General features: G+C 53.9%; 1 protein-coding gene across 2 annotated transcripts in view; it reads left to right on the top strand.

The window, feature by feature from the left end:
• The window catches only part of LRRC4B (leucine rich repeat containing 4B), a 48,909-nt gene that overhangs the window by 19,479 nt on the left and 10,204 nt on the right, over positions 1–19,226 (top strand). For both annotated transcript variants that reach the window (XM_039466244.2, XM_010351120.3), the window contains exon 2: positions 936–1,267. In XM_039466244.2, the coding sequence (XP_039322178.1) occupies positions 971–1,267 (297 nt within the window). In that variant the 5' untranslated portion in view covers positions 936–970. The remainder of the gene's footprint in view (positions 1–935; positions 1,268–19,226) is intronic.

Here is a 19,226-nt window from a genome sequence, read left to right on the forward strand (position 1 = left end):
CGAGTCCCACTGGGGCTGCCTCTGCCTGGAGCACCCACAGTCTCCGGGCAAAGGAGGGAGCGCAGCTGGTGGCCTCTCAGTTTGTGCCGCCCCTGAGGTCCCCAGCCACCCTCACCCACAAGCTCCAGTCTCCTCCCTCCTCAGCCGGCTGCCTTCCAGCCCACCCTCACCTGCCCAAACCTGTCACCTCCATGGCTGCCTCGGCTGCCACCTCAGCTCTCTGTCCCTCAGGTTCCCCCTGAGTCTGACTCAAGACTCTGAAGCTGCTGCGAGGCCCCCACAGGACCTGGACGGGGTGGGCAGTGACAGGAGGGTATGCAGCGGAGGGTCCGTCAGGCCAGCTGAGGGCGCAGCCGGTGGGGGAACGTGGCTCTCCACTGACATTCCTGGGAGGGGGAGAGGGAGAGGGGGAGGGAGTGAAGGGGAGGGGAGGCTGGGACCCACCTCTCGGGGCGTCACACAGGTGGCGAGGGGACCAGGCGGGTGCTGGGATGGGAGCAAGGTCCTCTCTGCCTGGCTTGCCCTCCCTTTTCTGCCCCTTGCCTCGTCTGTCTTACTCGACTGATGTATCTACCTTTCTGAAATCATGCAAAGAGCTGGGTTTTGAATCTGGACGACTTCTGCACTTCCCGGCTGAGTGACCTTGGGCAGGCACTTAGTCTCCCCCAGCCTCAGTTTCCCCTGCTGCAGAATGGGTGTAGAGTCTTGTCAGCCAGGGGAGATGAGCCAGTGCAGGGCAGGGCGGGCAGCGCTTCCCTGAGCCTGCCCCAGCCTGTTGGGTGGGTCCCTCGGCGGCTGTCTGCCTCCCTACCCCTTCGGTACTGGGCAGTGGGGCAGGGAGGTGGCGCTGGGGCTGCCGGGTGTTGGCGAGCACCCAGGCCGTGTGGGCTCCTGTCCCTCACCAAGTCTCTCCCCTCTCTCTCCCCTGCCCACAGCCCCCCAGTGTCCACGCGGAGCATGAACATTGAGGATGGCGCGTGCCCGCGGCTCCCCGTGCCCCCCGCTGCCGCCCGGTAGGATGTCCTGGCCCCACGGGGCACTGCTCTTCCTCTGGCTCTTCTCCCCACCCCTGGGGGCCGGTGGAGGTGGAGTGGCCGTGACGTCTGCCGCCGCAGGGGGCTCCCCGCCGGCCACCTCCTGCCCCGAGGCCTGCTCCTGCAGCAACCAGGCCAGCCGGGTGATCTGCACACGGAGAGAGCTGGCCGAGGTCCCGGCCAGCATCCCAGTCAACACGCGGTACCTGAACCTTCAGGAGAACGGCATCCAGGTACTCAGGGCCAGCGGGTGGAGGGGGACCGAGGGTCGGGGGTGGGCGGACTGGGGAGGCGCGCAGATGTGGCCCATCACGTCCCTCCTGGGCCTGCCACACCGGCTCGTCCGTTCTGCGACACCTGTGGATGTGGTGTGCAGGTGTGCGTCCTCTCCGTCCCGAGGGGGAGTGGAGCCTATCCGGGCTTGTGGGCACAGTCCACCCTGGCTCCCAGCCACTGCGTTGGGGCCCAAGTGCAGGCCACCTGCCCAGCCCCCCAGCACGGGACAGGCGGGTCTGCCTAGGCGGAACCCTGGAGTCACTGAGCTGTGGAGAACAACCCTTCCACGGGCACCTCTGTGCCCTCTGCACCACCACACCCTCGCGCGGCCTTGGGAAGGTGACGGCATGATTCTGAGCCTCAGTTTCTTCACCTGAAACACACGGGCGACGCGAGCCTCTTCGTCGAGGCGTTGCTGTGAGGGCTGATGGGTCTCGTACTTGTGGGGGCTTTAGCCTGGGTGCCGGCACCTGGCGAGCAGTCAGAGGACGGGAGGCGTTTCCGGTGGTGGTGTGGAGCGGGCAGCGTGGCGTTTGCGTCCCCATGTCCTGGAGGTGGTGTGCGAATTGGAGAGCAGAGAGGCTGAGAACGCTCTGGTGCCTGGCGTCGTGGCAGCCTGCGGCTGGTGCTCAGGATGGGGCAGCTGCCATTTGATTAATCATGACTGTGGCTATGATAGGCTGTGAGCAAGGGCTGGGGGACACAGCTGTGCTATGAGGAAGCAGGGCTTCCCAACCTCTGCCCTATGGACACTTGGGGCCGGATCATCCTTTGGGGGGCAGGGTGGAGGACTCTGTCCTGTGTGCTGTAGGATGTTTTGCAGCACTTCTGGCCACTAGATGCCAGTAGCACCCCATGCCCAGTTCCAAAAATGTCTCCAGGCATTGCCAGTGATTCCCAGGGGCGGGGAATCATCACCCCAGGTTGATTTGGTCCAACCCCTGCCTCCAAGCAAGCCTCCTCCTGCCCCAGCTCTAAAGCTGCCAGAGGTCCCAGCCCCTCCAGATCTAATCCTCCAGATCCAACTGCTCCTCTAAGAAGACCGGCTGTGACCGGACATGGTGGCTCAGACCTGTAATCCCAGCACTTTTGGGAGGCCGAGGTGGGCGGATCACCTGAGGTCGGGAGTTTGAGACCAGCCTGGCCAACATGGAGAAACCCCGTCTCCACTAAAAAACAAACATTGGCCAGGTATGGTGGCACACGCCTGTAATCCCAGCTACTTGGGAGGCTGAGGCAGGAGAATTGCTTTCACCCAGGAGGCGGAGGTTGCAGTGAGCCAAGATCGCGCCATTGCACTCCAGCCTGGGTGAAACGCTGTCTCAAAAAAAGAGTGAAACTCTGTCTCAGAAAAAAAAAAAAAAAAAAAAAAGCGCGGCTGCTCTTCTTCCTGGTCTGTCCCTGGAAAGAGGTGAGAGGACTTGACCATTCCCATCTGACCATCCTAAGAGCCAGATTCCTGGGTGGCTGTGGGGCAAGGGCCAGTGAAGGGGTCCAGAAACGCCAGAGGCCTGGTGGCGTGACCGCCCCCGCTCCTGCAGCGCCTTTGCCTTCTGTCCAGGCCCACCTCTCACAGGCTCCCGTTTCTGCCAGTGTGCTAGAGTCTGCCTTGTGTCTCTCCAGCTGCAGGCCCCACTGATCCGTCCACGTCCCCCTCAAGCAGGTGACGTTCCCCACTGGGCAGCCCCCAGGCACCTGCCCGCTTCCCTGTGCTCCGTCCTTCACCCACTTAAACACGTGACGTTCAGCAGACACCAGCAGCACCGGCTCTGTGCCAAGCCCTGTCCTGGGTGGTGTCCCAGCCAGGCAAAGCCCAGCCCTGGCCCCGGGCAGCTCCCATCCTAGCGGGGAAGAAATGAGAAGGAGCAAATGGACGGGACGGCACGCCAGGGAGACGCGTCTTAGAGACGTGGCCAGGGACAGGCTGCAGTGAGCCGTGATCGCCCCACTGCACGTCAGCCTGAGTGACAGAGTGAGACCCTGTCTCTAAAAATGCAACCATGTACATAGACACAGGAATGTCAGGGAGGTGCCCACGCCGCTCGCCAGTAGCGCCAGGCCGGGGCAACATCCCTGTCATAGAACCTGGACCCGTTTCTCTTTGGGGAGCTCAGTGCCACACAAACGTGTGCTGAGCGCCACCAGCAGATGTGCGTTCATTTATGATAAGTCACACACAGGCCGGCTCCCTGCGTAGATCACACACATGGTAAAGCATACACCAGGGTGGGCGCCGTCCAAGGGTGAAAAGCATCAGTAGGGATCTGGGCACCTCCATGTCTCATCGCCCCCACCGGGGGTTCTTGCACCCCCTCCAGAGAGGATGGTGGAGGTGTATCCGTCCAGTCCAGGAGAGTGGATGCTTGTGAGTGTTTGCTCAGTGGCCTTGACCTCCCTCAGCAGACATCTCCCAGACAGCAAGAGGTGTGGACCACATCCAGGGGAATCCTACGCACTTCATGATTTTGTTTATTTATTTATTTTTCAGGTCAGAGTCTCCCTCTGTCCCCCAGCCTCAAGCCATTCTCCTGCCTCAGCCTCCCGAGTAGCTGGGATTACAGGCGTCCACCACCACACCCAGCTAATTTTTATATTTTTAGTAGAGATGGGGTTTCACCATGTTGGCCAGGCTGGTCTTGAACTCCTGACCTCAGGTGATCCACCCACCTCAGCTTCCCAAAGTGCTGGGATCATAGGCGTGAGACACCACGCCCGGCCCAGAGGCTCTTTAAAAAGTAGTAACTTTAAGGCCGGGCGCGGTGGCTCAAGCCTGTAATCCCAGCACTTTGGGAGGCCGAGGCGGGTGGATCACGAGGTCGAGAAATCGAGACCATCCTGGTCAACATGGTGAAACCCCGTCTCTACTAAAAATACAAAAAATTAGCTGGGCATGGTGGCGCGTGCCTGTAATCCCAGCTACTCAGGAGGCTGAGGCAGGAGAATTGCCTGAACCCAGGAGGCGGAGGTGGCGGTGAGCCGAGATCGCGCCATTGCACTCCAGCCTGGGTAACAAGAGCGAAACTCCGTCCCAAAAAAAAAAAAAAAAAAAAAAAGTAGTAACTTTTAGCCTGGCACAGTGACTCATGCCTATAATCCCATGATTTGGGAGACTGAGGCAGGTAAATTGCTTGAGCCCAGGAGTTTGAGACCAGCCTGAGTCACACGGCGAATCCCCATCTCCACTAAAAACAACAATTAGCCAGGTGTGGTGGCATGTACCTGTGGTCCCAGGTACTCAGAGGGCTGAGGTTCGAGGAGCGCGTGAGCCTGGGAGGCAGAGGTTGCAGTGAGCTGAGATTTCGCCACTGCACTCCATCCTGGGCAACAGAGTGACCTTGTCTCAAAAAAAAAAAAAAGTAATAACTTTTTAGTTATCCAAATTAAAAATGAAAATATCACCCTAGTTCCATCACCAGACATAAATAACTACTGTTATCAACCTCCCTAGCTCAAGTGATCCTCCTGCCTCAGCCTCCAGAGTAGCTGGGACTACAGGGGGACTCCACCACACCCGGCCAATTTTTTTTTTTTCTTTTTTATGAAGACAGGGTCTCACTGTGTTTCCCAGGCTGGTCTTGAACTCCTGGGCCCAAGCAATTCGTCCATTTTGGCCTCCCAAAGTGCTGGGATTACAGGTATAACCAACCGCACACAGCCATAAATGTATTTTTAATTACTTCTTACAGAAGAAATACAAATTAATTGAGAGAAACTAGAAAATACACCTAAGTAAAATCAAGAGGACAGAACCCACCATAGCCACAGCCACACGTGGCTCCCTTCTGCTTCGGTGTCTGCGTTCAGACACCCTCCCTACCCATGTGCAGTGCATTGCACGGTTGCTGCTGATTCGTAAATGGATTTTTTGCTTTTTAAAATTTTTTTTTAGACAGAGTTTTGCTCTTATTGCCCAAGCTGGAGTGCAGTGGTACGATCTCGGCTCAATGCAACCTCCACCTCCCGGGTTTAAGCGATTCTCCTGCCTCAGCCGCCCAAGTAGCTGGGATTACAGGCGCCTGCCACCACGCCTGACTAATTTTTTGTATTTTTAGCAGAAACAGGGTTTCACCATGTTAGCCAGGCTGGTCTGGAACTCCTGACCTCAGGTGATCTGCCCAATTTGGCCTCCCAAAGTGCTGGGATTATAGGTGTGAGCCGCCGCGACTGGACTCCTTATTTCCGATTTCTGAGTTGATATGAACAATGCTAGGGGACATCCATTGACTCATTCTTTTGAATGTTCTGGACTCAGCCCTTGGGATACATTCCTAGAAGCAGAGTTTCCAGGTCTGAGGGAGAGCAGCAAGGCTCTGAGTTGTGTGTGGCTTCCTCATTTACGTGAACTCCTCCCTTACACACACACACACACACACACACACGTCAGGGGCTGGCGCTGAAGCACTGATAGCGACAGGCTGCATTCTGGAGATTCAAGAGCCTCCCGTGTGGCTCACCACCTTGGTTGTCATCTGTCCCCCGCTGCACTGTCACCTGCATGAAGCAGGGACTTTGCACTGTTCTCTCCCAGACCCCCAGCACCTAGGGCCAGCCGAGCCTGGTGTGCAGGAGGTGCCTAGCAGCTGCTGCCTGTGAATGGGAGGCCGGCTCCCGAGCTGCTGCTCTCATCATCCCTGGCAGAGGCCCTGCAGCCGCCTGGCAGTGGGAGCTGATGCCAATCCCTGTTGTGAGCTCTGCGGGGTGGCTCAGAGACTTCTGTCACCTGTTCCCACATGCCCCCAGCCTGGGCGCAGCGCAGGCAGCAAGAACCTCGAGGGGACTTTGAGGGACTCTAAGTGCACGGGGTGATGGTACTGGCCTCTCTCTGGGAGGTTAGAATGTTGCCATCCATCTTTGGTGAGAGGGTTAAAATGTCCCTCTGCCACATGATGGGGATAGGAGGTGGTCCCCATAGGAAGACAGAGGATGTTTGTTTTTTGAAAAAGTCATGGCTGGGCGCGGTGGCTACGCCTGTAATCCCAGTACTGTGGGATGCTGAGGTGGGTGATTACCTGAGGTCGGGAGTTCGAGACCAGCCTGACCAACATAGTGAAATCTTGTCTCTACTAAAAATACAAAATTTGCCGGGCGAAGTGGCGCATGCCTGTAGTCCTGGCTGCATGGAAGGCTGAGGCCGGAGAATGGATTAAACCTGGGAGGCGGAGGCTGCAGTGAGCTAAGATCACACCAATGCACCCCAGCCTAAGTAACACAGGGAGATTCCATCTCAAAAAAAAAAAAAAAAAAAATCAGCACTCTTCCAAGGCCCTCCCCCGACCCCACCACCTCGGCTGGGCCCAGCCTGTCCACTCCCGGCTCCTCCTCAGTCAGGCATGTGGTTCTCACCGACCAGCCCCTTCCTCCTTCCCTCTCTTTTATCCAATTCCCCCGCCTTCCCTTCTCCCCATAGCCCATCCTCCTAATGTGTTTACTGTGGATTTGTTTGTGTGTGTGTGTGTATGCTTGCAAAATGTGTATTGTTGCTTTGTGTGCATGTACAAAATTAATTTCTGCAGATGAAGCTGCGATAGAGATCGCTGTCTTTGTCTCACTGTTTTCACTCGGCCTGTGTTTGCAAGAGTGGTTCACGTTGCCGTGCGTGCGTGCGTGTGTGTGTGTGTGTGTATGTGTGTGTACTCCGTGGCTATAACTGCTGAAGCACTGATGGGCATCCGCCCTCATCCACCTGCCAAGTCCCCCACTGCCCACTGATGAGATCGGACGTCCCGGAGGGTTCTAGCTGCCCCACTGCAAATCCTCCCTGGGGACCCCTCTGGGAGCTGCGTGGTCATTTCTGTGGAATATATACCCAGAGGGAATTGCCAGGCCATAGGATACGCATGTATTTAATTTAACAAAGCACCGCTGAATCCACCCAAGGCTTTTAGCAGACGGCCCTGGGTCTCTCCTGGGGCCCGCCATGAGGTTGTATGGCAAGGAAGTGTGGTTCCAGCTTAAGGAGCAAACCAATCCATCCTGAGAAAATCATTAGAGGGGCTTCCAAGAGCTGTGTTTAAGGATGGCCTGACAGCCAGCATTTACAAGTAGATACAACTCCTGCTGACGAGGGGCTGCTTAGGTCAGTGGTCCCCAGCCTTTGTGCCACCAGGGACCGGTTTCATGGAAGACAATTTTTCCACGGACTGGGGTGCCGGGGGGATTCAGCTGCGTTTCACTTGCGGTGCGTTTCATTTCTATCGTTATTATTACATCGTCATATATAATAAAATAATTACACTACTCGCCATAATGTAGAATCAGTAGGAGCTCTGAGCTTGCTTTCCTGCAACTAGATGGTCCCACCTGGGGCTGAGGGGAGATCACTGGGCATTAGATTCTCATAGGGAGCACGCAACGTAAACCGCCCGCCTGCACAGTTCACGATCGGGTACATGCTCCCATGAGAATCTAATGCCGTCCGGGCGCGGCGGCTTACACCTGTAACCCCAGCATTTTGGGAGGCCGAGGTGGGTGGATCACCTGAGGTCAGGAGTTCGAGACCAGCCTGGCCAACATGGTGAAACCCCGACTCTACTAAAAATACAAAGATCAGCCAGGCATGGTGGCAGGTGCCTGTAATCCCAGCTACTCGGGAGGCTGAGGCGGGAGAATCGCTTGAACCCAGGAGGCGAAGGTTGCAGTGAGCCAAGATCGCACCGCCGCACTCCAGCCTGGGCGACAGAGCAAGACTCTTGCCTCAAAATAATTTTTTTTGTAATTTAAATAAAAGAGAATATAATGCCGCCACTGATCTGACAAGAGGCAGAGCTCAGGCAGGAACGCTAACCCGCTGCTCACCTCCTTCTGTGCAGCCCGTTCCTGGCAGGCTACCCACCGATGCCGCTCTGTGGCCCAGGGGTTGGGGACCCCTGGGTTAAATGAATCACTGTGCCCCTTACAATGGAATATTATGCAGCTACTTAAAACAGAGTTTCAAAGGATAGTGGCGACATGCAGAAATGCTCAAAACATAATACTGAGCTTTCAAAGAATGTGAATCAGATCTCCAATGCACTTTTAAGACTCAAGTAATAGATTTTAAAAGACCGAGAAACACCCAGGAATGTCAACAAGGTCTTTCTCTTTGCATTAGTATTACGGGACATATTCAATTTCCTCTTTGTGTTTTCTTTATTCTCTAGATTTTCTTCAGTGACATTTTGTAACTTTTATAATCAGAACAAATTAAGCTTTAAAATTACTAAGTATTGGCCAGGCACGGTGGCTTATGCCTGTAATCCCAGCACTTTGGGAGGCTGAGGCGGGGGGATCACGAGGTCAGGAGTTTGAGACCAGCCTGGCCAACACGGTGAAACCCCATCTCTACTAAAAATACAAAAATTAGCTGGGCGTGGTGGCGGGCGCCTGTAATCCCAGCCAGTCGGAAGGCTGAGGCAGGAGAATCATTTGAACCTGGGAGGCAGAGGTTGCAATGAGATGAGATCCCACCATTGCCCTCCAGCTTGCGCAACAGGGTGAGACTCCATCTCGGTTAAAAAAAAAAAAAAAAAAAAAAAAAAGCAAAAAACCCTAAAAATACTAAGTATAAAATGCTAGCCAGGCTGGAAAGAAAAAAAAAAAGTCTATACTGGAATTTGCTCACCTTTTCCTAAATGAGGAAAAAGAAAGTAAAATTTCAAAGCATTTACCTGGAGCGGGGAAGGAACAGTTCGTCCAACAGGGTCCCATTTATCCCATGAGAGTGGGATGACTCCTCCCATCTTACGGATGTGGAAATGGAGGCACAGGTGGCTGTGAGTGACTTCTCCAAGGTTGCCCAGTAAGCTGTGGCCCCCATAAGCTTGCTCTGTGCCTCAGAAGGTAGATGTCTGCTCCACCCTTAGAGTCAGCATAGAGAAGCCAGGCCCAGACAGCCACAGTGGGGCAGCTACAGGATGGTAGTTCTGTTGCAAAAACAACACACACAAAAACCCTGCTACAGTGGCTGATGCCTGGAATCCCAGCACTTTGGGAGGCCAAGGCGGGCGGATCCCTTGAGCTCAAGAGTTTGAAACCAGCCTGGGCAGCATAGCCAGACCCCATTTCTACTAAAAATACAAAAGCTAGCCAGGTGTGGTGGTGCCCACATGTAGTCCCAGATACCAGAGAGGCTGAGCGGGGAAGGTGGCTTGAGTCCAGGGGGCAGAGGCTGCAGTAGAAGGTGACTGTACCACTGCACTCCAGCCTGGGGGCCAGAGCGAGACCCTGTCTCAAGAAACCCAAATCACACAAACAAAAAACCCTGCTATCATGCATTACCAAGGTGAATACCAGGAATGGCTTTTAAATCACTCACTAGCTTGCATCTTCCAGATGGCTGATTCCTCCAGGGGCATGAAACATAGAGCTTCGGATTGAACAGACGTCACCCAGTAAGAGCCTTTTAAGGAAGAAAATGGTGGCAGGGCCGGGCGCGGTCGCTCACGCCTGTAATCCCAGCACGTTGGGAGGCCTAGGTGGGTGGATCAGGGTGAAACCCTATCCAACCCAAAATACAAAAATTAGCTGGGAGTGGTGGTGGGCACCTGTAATCCCAGCTACTCAGGAGGCTCAGACAGGAGAATCACTTGAACCCGGGAGGCAGAGGTTGCAGGGAGCTGAGATTGTGCCACTGCACTCCAGCCTGTGCAACAGAGGGAGATTCCATCAAAAGAGAGAAAGAGGGAGGGAGGAAGGAAGGAAGGAGGGAAAATGGCGGGACGAAGGATCTGGTGGGGATCTAGAAGCTGACCTCTCTTGAGGTCAACTGGGACAGTCCCTGTCGTGGTCCTCCGGGTAGGAGGGAGCAGTGCGCCCTCTGCTGTCCGTTCCCAGGCTGCTGCTCCTTCGTGTCTGCGGCCTCTCCGGCTCTCATTCCAGCGGCATTATCGTCCTCATTCTCTCAGCAGCGCCACCTCGGGGCCCAGATAATCCTTGTCATCGCTCGGAGCCTCAGTTTCTACCCTTTTCGAATAGGATTTCCCGTACGTTGTCAGTTTCTTTTTAACTTTTTCTCATGATGACGCACCGCGCACTTAACAGAAAAGAACAGTTGGCAGGCACAGTGGCTCACGCCTGGAATCCCAGCACTTTGGGAGGCCGGGGCAGGGGGATCACAGGTCAGGAGTTCCAGACCAGCCTGGACAACCTGATGAAACCCCATCGCTACGAAAAATACAAAAAAAAAGTGGCCGGGCGCGGTGGCTCACGCCTGTAATCCCAGCACTTTGGGAGGCCGAGGCGGGTGGATCACGAGGTCAAGAGATTGAGACCATCTTGGTTAACATGGTGAAACCCTGTCTCTACTAAAAATACAAAAAAATCAGCTGGGCATGGTTGCGCGTGCCTGTAATCCCAGCTACTCAGGAGGCTGAGACAGGAGAATTGCCTGAACCCAGGAGGCGGAGGTTGCGGTGAGCCGAGATCGGGCCATTGCACTCCAGCCTGGGTAACAAGAGCAAAACTCCGTCTCAAAAAATAAAAAAATAAAAAATGAACCAGGCATGGTGGTGAGCACCTGTAATCCCAGCTACTCAGGAGGCTGAGGCAGGAGAATCCCTTGTACCCGGGAGGCAGAGGTTGCAGGGAGCCAAGATCGCGCCACTGCACTGCAGCCTGGGCAACAGCGAGACTCCATCTCAGAAAGAAAGAAAAAAAAAAGGCCAGGCCCGGTGGCTCATGCCTACATTCCCAGCACTTTGGGAGGCCAAGGCAGGCAGATCACCTGAGATCAGGAGTTTGAGACCAGCGTGGACAACCTAATGAAACCCCGTCTCTACTAAAAATACAAAAAAAAATTAGCCGGGCATAGTGGCGCACACCTGTAATCCCAGCTACTCGGGAGGCTGAGACAGGAGAATTGCTTGTACCTGGGAAGTGGAGGTTGCAGTGAGCCGAGATCGCGCCACTGCACTGCAGCCTGGGTAACAGAGCATGACTCCATCTCAAAAACAAAAATGAAAAAGAACACAGTCTATAAGAGTTCGGCGAAAAAAGATTGTCAGAGAGAGCAACCATGTCAGTACCACCCGGGTCAGGAGATGGAAGCTGGGGAGCCTTCCCCTTCCCCAGAGGCGCCTGCTCCCACTCCTGACTGCAAGGGCCGGTTTTGCACTGGTGCAGTCGGAGCCGTGCGCTGCCTCACCCTTAGAGCGGCTTCTTTCACTCTGCAATGTTGCTGAGAGTCACGTCCATGGTCCGAGCAGCCTCGGCTTCTCCCCTCCTTTTCTGTCATTGTATAATATTCTGTCGGATGAAGACAGCACAGTTTGTTTTACCCATTTCCTACTGATGGACGTTTGGATTCTTTCCAGTTTGGGGCCCTTACCCTGCTTGATTTTAGATTTAAAATCTTTTCGTCCCAGAGGAGACAGGCAGAGCGTCTCTCCACTTAGCCAGTGGGTGAAAGTCCTGAGGTGGGAGAGGCGGAGCAGCTCCGTGCTGCTGTGGTCTGAAGCTGGAGTTGGTACCTGGTGGTGGCCTCAGAGGCAGGTCTGACCACACATCTGCTGCTGCTTTTTTTCCACCCCCCCTTTTTTATTTTTGAGACAGAGTCTTGCTCTGTCGCCAGGCACCAGGCTGGAGTGCAGTGGTGCGATCTCGGCTCACCGCAGCCTCCGCCTCCTGGGTTCAAGCAATTCTCCTGCCTCAGCCTCCAGAGTAGCTGGGACTACAGGCGCATGCCACCATGCCCAGCTAACTTTGTATTTTAGTAGAGATGGAGTTTCACCATGTTGGCCAGGATGGTCTTGATCTCATGACCTCGTGATCCACCCGCCTTGGCCTCCCAAAGTGCTGGGATTACAAGCGTGAGCCTTTTTTTTTTTTTTTTTTTTTTTTTTTTTTTTTTTTTTTTGAGATTTGGCTCAAGAAGGGACAGGACCGCACGCACCATGTGCCAATGCCTAGAGCTCATCCTTTTTTTTTTTTTTTTTTTTTTTTTTTTTTTGAGACCGAGTCTGGCTCTGTCACCCAGGCTGGAGGGCAGTGGCATGATCCTAGCTCACTGCAACCTCCGCTTCCCGGATTCACGCAATTCTCCTGCCTCAGCCTCCCAAGTAGCTGGGACTACAGGCACCTGCCACCACACCCAGCTAATTTTTGTTATTTTTAGTAGAAATGGGATTTCACTGTGTTAGCCAGGATGGTCCCAATCTACTGACCTCATGATCCGCCCCCTTTGGCCTCCCAAAGTGCTGGGATTACAGGCATGAGCCACCGCGCAGGACCTAATTTTTAATTTCTTAGAAGTGGGATCTTGCTGTGTTGTCCAGGCGGGGATGCAGTGGTGCAGTCCTGGCTCATGGCAGCCACACCTTCCGGGCTCAAGCAATTCTCCTGCCTCAGCCTCCCAAGTAGCTGGCACTACAGGCATGTGCCATCACGCCTGGCTAATCTTTACATTTTTGGTAGAAACAGGGTCTTGCTATGTTACTCAGGCTGGTCTTGAACTGAGCTCAAGCTGTTCTCCCACCTCAGCCTCCAAGGGCTGGGATTGCAAGCGTGAGCCTCCGCACCCAGCCTTGTCCCCCTCTCAGCTTCCTCCTCCTTGGCATCTCGTCCCTGTTGCTGCAGCTGAGCTAAGATCCTTCAGGACGTGGTCTGCCCGCCCTCCTGCTGGGTGCCTCCTGCTTCCTGCAGCACAGTGGCTTCTCCGGTACCCTCCCTGCTCAGCGCTCTCACACGTGCTGTTCCCTCTCCCTGGAATGCCCTTCCACTGTCTTCTTCACCTCCTTAGCGCCAGCGCCTGGGATTGTGGGAGGCAGTTGAGGTCTGATCCCAGCCCTGCGCTTCCCGACCGAGGGGCCTCGGGCACATTATTGAACCTGTGTGGGCCTCAGTTTCGTCACCAGTGAGATGAGGGTAGCGGCAGCCCCTCTGTCATAGAATTGCCGAGAAATTGGATGCATCTTTCCTTGTGCAAGCACAGACTGAGGGTCGGCATGTGCCAGGCTCTCCCAGGCCCTGGCGGGTGGGACGGCCGTGCAGGAGGATTCAGCAGAGGGCCTGGGGTGGGGTCAGCTGCTGGGCGGTGCTGGTAGCTTTCATAGTAAGGCCATTATCACGGCCGCGTCATCCCTCAGGAGCGGACGGATGTCTCAACCTCAGGGGTGCCTTCTCTGCGCCCTGAGTCTGGTCGTACCCCACTGGTCCCCGCAGCCTCCCCATTTTGTTTTGTCTGTTTGCTTTTTGAGACAGAATTGCACTCTCGTCGCCCAGGCTGAAGTGCAGTGGCACCATCTCGGCTCATGGCAACGTCCGCCTCCTGGGTTCAAGCGATTCTCCTGCCTCAGCCCCCTGAGTAGCTGGGATTATAGGTGCCTGCCACCACACCCGGCTAATTTTTTTGTATTTTTGGTAGAGATGGGGTTTCACCATGTTGTCCAGGCTGGTCTCGAACTCCTGACCTCAGGTGATCCGCCCGCGTCAGCATCCCACAGTACTGAGATTACAGGCATGAGCCACCGTGCCCGGCCCCCAGTTTGTTGATGTCATTGTGCTTGTCTGTCTGGATCGCTGCTGGCCCCAACACTCCACACAAACTATAGGTTCCCAAAATGCAACTGTTAAATTGATGAACACGTAGAATTGCTTGGCGTCCTGCAAAGCCACGTGGCCCGGGAGCGTCGGGACAGGCCTGGGACGAGGGGGGTGGGAGTAGCAGTCCCACGTCTCTGTCGAGCAGCCAGAGAGGCCCAGAGAGGCACAAGGCCCTTGTTCTCCCCTCCACAAATGACTCAAAGGCCTTGAGTCACCTCTCTGAGCCTGCCTCCTCATCTAGAAAATAGACCAATTATTTCTACAGCTCAGAGAGGGCCGGTGGGAGAAGATCAACCAGGCCCCAGCACTGCTCCAAGCCCTTTCCGTGGTCAGCGAACTTCAGCCTCACAACAGCCCCCTGAGAGGTCCCATCCCTCTCATGTCACAGATGAGGAAACTGAGGCAGGGCAGGGTTAAGACACGTGCACATGGTCCCAGTCCCATGGTTAGTAACGGAGCTGGGACTCAGCCCAGGCATGCTGGCCACCAAACTCGCTTTTTCTTTTCTTTTCTTTTTTTTTTTTTTTAATTTTTTGAGATGGACCCTTGCTCTGTCACCCAGGCTGGAGTGCAGTGGCACCATCTCGGCTCACTGCAACTTCTGCCTCCCAGGTTCAAGCGATCCTCCTGCCTCAGCCTCCTGAGTAGCTGGGATTACAGGCGCCAGCCCACCATGCCCAGCTCATTTTTGTATTGTTAGTAGAGACGGGGTTTCACCATGTTGGCCAAGATGGTCTTGATCTCTTGACCTCGTGATCCGCCCACCTCGGCCTCCCAAAGTGCTGGGATTACAGGCTTGAGCCACCACGCCCGGCAAGAACTTGGTTTTTTCAACGCGATTCCTAACGCTTCCTAATTTGTAGCTATCTCCGGTGCTGCACCCTGGTGAGTCAGCTTCAGAACTGCCACTGAGTCCCACAGCCCAGCCCAGCTCATCCGGAAGCCCCAGCTTCTTCCTATCCTCCCAGCTGTAGCCTGCAACCCCACACCCCCGCCACCACATTCCAGCCAAAGTCGCCACGCCATCTCCTCCTAAGGGACACCTTTCTGAAAGCCACCCTGTCCCCATCTCAGATCAGGATGAGTATGCCTGGCGCTCCCAGCTACTCCAAGCTCAGGGCCACCTTCTACCCAGCCCTTTCCTTCACACCCTTCCAGAAACTTGCCCTGCCTTTAAATAGTCACAGACACCAGGCACGGTGGGTCACGCCTGTAATCTCAGCACTTTGGGAGGCCGAGGCGGGCAGATCACCTGAGGTCGGGAGTTCGAGACCAGCCTGACCAACATGGAGAAATCTCATCTCTACTAAAAATACAAAATTAGCCGGGCATGGTGGTGCGTGCCTGTAATCCCAGCTGCTCGGGAGGCTGAGGCGGGAGAATCGCCTGAACCGGGAGGCGGAGGTTTCGCTGAGCATAAGGCAGGAGGGGCGGGAGTGAGGGGAAGCCAGGGAATGCTGCCCAGGAAGCAGTGCTGGACCACGGCCTGAGCCTTGGCTTAACCCCACTCTCGCACCTGACCCACAGGTGCCTTAGGCGAAGTCGTGCTGCCTCGCTTAGCCTCACACGTCCCTCTGATATAGCTCTCATCACCCTGTTGTTAACACCCAGGTTCAAATGCTTCCCTGGGCTCCTGGTGATGGAGGGGCAGGTGGTGGGGTACACACCCAGCCAGGCCTTGCACCCACGCCAGGGCCTGGTCCCACACAGGCTCAGGAGGCCACTCCCAGGAGGATGAATGGGAGGAGGGAGACGGGGAACCCTAGGCCTGAGCCGGGTCAGTGTGAGAATCAGGAGCCTGCAATGGCCCTTGCAATGCTGCCAGCCACGCCGTCAGGGAGCTCCCTAAAGTCCCTGTTGGAGAGGAAGGCACAAGTCCCTTGTCTCAGGGACAAGGAAAAAATATGAAGTCATCATAAAGTCTGTGGATGTGACAAGTAACAGTTTTTAAAATCTGAGTGTAAAAAAATTAACATACACACAACAGTAAGCTTGCTAAACTTTTGTTATTGGCTCATTATATTCAAAACATAAAAAAAGGCTGGGTGCGGTGGCTCACACTTGTAATCCCAGCACTTTGGGAAGCTGAGGCAGACAGATAACCTGAGGTCAGGAGTTTGAGACCAGCCTGGCCAACTGGGCAAAACCCGGTCTCTACTAAAATATAAAAATTAGCCAGGTGTGGTGGTTCACACCTGTAATCCCAGCTGCTTGGGTGGCTGAGGTGGAAGAATCACTTGAACCCAGGAGGCAGAGGCTGCAGTGAGTTGAGATCACGCCAGCCTGGGCAACAGAGCAAGATCTAGTCTTTAAATAAATAAATAAATAAATCAGCCAGGCGAGGTGGCTCATGCCTGTAATCCCAACACTTTGGGAGGCTAAGGCAGGTGGATTACCTGAGGTTGGGAGTTTGAGACCAGCCTGACCAACATGGAGAAACCCTGCCCCGACTAAAAATACAAAATTAGCCAGGCGTGGTGGCACACGCCTGTAATCCCAGCTACTCAGGTGGCTGAGGCATGAGAATTGCTTGAACCCTGGAGGCAGAGGTTGCAGTGAGTTGAGATCATGCCATTGCATTCCAGCCTGGGCAACCACAGTGAAACTCCATCTCAAAAAAGAAAGAGAGAAAGAAAAAAATAAATCAAAACAATTTCTAGTGTTAGGATGAACAGTTGATCATTTTCTTACCACAGTTACATTTTTTTTTTTTTTTTTTTTTGAGACGGGGTTTCGCTCTTGTTACCCAGGCTGGAGTGCAATGGCACGATCTCGGCTCACCGCAACCTCCGCCTCCTGGGTTCAGGCAATTCTCCTGCCTCAGCCTCCCTAGTAGCTGGGATTACAGGCATGTGCCACCATGCCCAGCTAATTTTTTGTATTTTTAGTAGAGACGGGGTTTCACCATGTTGACCAGGATGGTCTCGATCTCTTGACCTCATGACCCACCCGCCTCGGCCTCCCAAAGTGCTGGGATTACAGGCTTGAGCCACCGCGCCCGGCCACGGTTACATTTTTAATAAGGAATTGCTTGACAATTTATTTTCTTAAAAACCCCAACAGATCTCGGAGGGGTTGTTTTCAGCTTTGGCAATATTTACCTACCGCAGCTGAAGTGAAAAGTCCCCTCCACAGGCCGGGTTGCAGGATAAAAGTCCCCGTTGGGGTGAGGAGGCGGCCACTGATGGGACCACGTCCCTTTGCCTGATTCACGTCCGCATCCTTGAGACCTGGCCCAGAGCCCGGCCCGGGTGGAGGCAGGCTCAGCAGACAGGGGCTGGAGAGCAAGAGAACTTGGAGGTGTGTGCAGCTAGGTGGCTGTCAGAGGCGGCCCCAGACCCAGATCCTCTACCGTATTACAAAATATCTTCATGAGACCAAAGATGTCAGGGTGAGGGACGGGGGATTTACCTGCTCTGAGAACCAGTTCTCACCTTGCCCATCCCACTCTGCGTCGGTGGCTATGAGGGTGGTGCCACCCACAACTTCAGAGATGATCTCGTCTCGGGTGTTTCAAACCGGGCCTTGGAGGTGCCCCAGGCCTGCCTCCTGCTGCAGCCAGGGCAGCCTCTGTGACCTGTTTCCACCATTGCTGGTTAAATGATTGTTTCCATAATTTTTTTTTTTTTTTTTTTTTTTTTTTTTTTTTTTTTTTGAGATGAAGTCTCACTCTGTCTCCCAGGCTGGAGTGCAGTGGCGCGTTCTTGGCTCACTGCAACCTCCGCCTCTCGGGTTCAAGCAATTCTCCTGCCTCAGCCTCTGGAGTAGCTGGGATTACAGGTGCGTGCCACCACACCCAGCTAATGTTTGTATTTTTAGTAGAGACGAGGTTTCACCACGTTGGCCAGGCTGGTCTCAAACTCCTGACCTCAGGCGATCCGTCCGCCCAGCCTCCCAAAGTGCTGGGATTATAGGCATGAGCTGGCGTGCCCAGCCTCCATAGTTCTTATGTTTGGTGTCTCTCTTCTCCACGAGCCCAGGTTCTAGCAAGACAGGGCTGTGTCTGTCTTATCCACAGCAGGATCCCCAGAGCCCAGTATTACACTGGACATGCAGCTGCTCTCAAAAAATACCTGTTAAATGAGCAAATCAATACACGGTCATGTAAGAATGAATGGCCCCTGCCGCTCAAAAAGCATTCTGAAACCCATAGACAGCCCGGCTCTTTCAGTTTCGGGTGGGTGGGTGTGGTGGATACTTCCATGTCTGTGTTTAGGAGAAGCAGACACAGAGTCTTGGTTCTGCAGCGTTGGAGCCTGTGAGACTGAGGACAAGTGACTTTATTCCTCTGAACCTTCATTTTCTCAGCTATAAACCAACAGATATGAGGGAAGCAGGGGTATGTGCTTGATAACCCCCATGTGACAGAATTTCCACAAAGATTAACTGAGATCATACCTCAGAGCATTGAGCACAGTTCTGGCAATAATCGGTGCTTAACAAATTATGATTACCCCCTTTTTACCTTATTGGGAAGCTGACCAGGATGTCTCTTTGTTTTAGAGTCAGAGATAGGACCAGCTTTCTATTATTAGGGAGCAGAAGAGAAGAATTATCTGGCTTTGGTCTTTAAGTATGCATGTTCAACTTTAAGGGTGACCACTAAATGAAGAGAAAATATAGAAATTCTAAAACAGTAGAGAGGAGAAATGGAATCAGAAGAAATTCAGTCAATACAAAGAAGACAGGAAAGGGAAAGAATAGGCTACAAAAATCAGGACAATTAAAAAGCACAAAATAACATTATAGGAAGAATTCCAAATATATTAGTAATTTCAATAAACGTAAATGAACTAAACTTGCAGTTAAAAGACAGAGATTTCAGGCCAGGTGCGGTGGCTCACGCCTGTAATACCAGCATGTTGGGAGGCCAAGCCAAGTGGATCACGAGGTCAAGAGATCGAGACCATCCTGGCCAACATGGTGGAAGCCAGTCTCTACTAAGAATAGAAAAATTAGCAGGGCCTGGTGGCATGCACCTGTAGTCCCAGCTACTCAGGAGGCCGAGGCAGGAGAATCGCTTGAACTCAGGAGGCAGAGGTTGCAGTGAGCCGAGATTGCACCACTGCACTCCAGCCTGGTGACAGTGAGACTGTCACACACACACACACACACACACACACACAAGACAGAGTTGTTTTGTCTGCTGCAAAAGGTAATGTAGCTTTAACAATCTCAGACATGTGGACATTAAGGTGAAAAGCAGAATAGGTTGGAACCAGGACATCAATGCTTTTCAGCTCCCAAGTTCTGTCATACTGATGTCAACATGATTTTGACAACGTTGGCATTATCACCCAGGCCAAAAAGTACGCAGGTCAACAGGGACCAGCATGACCGGGGTCTTCTCCGGTAAGAGTCTGATGTACTATAGTCTGTGTACTCAGCAGACTTTGCCCG

This window comes from Saimiri boliviensis, chromosome 14, assembly GCF_048565385.1.
Source record: "Saimiri boliviensis isolate mSaiBol1 chromosome 14, mSaiBol1.pri, whole genome shotgun sequence".
In the NCBI taxonomy this organism is placed as follows: Eukaryota; Metazoa; Chordata; class Mammalia; order Primates; family Cebidae; genus Saimiri; species Saimiri boliviensis.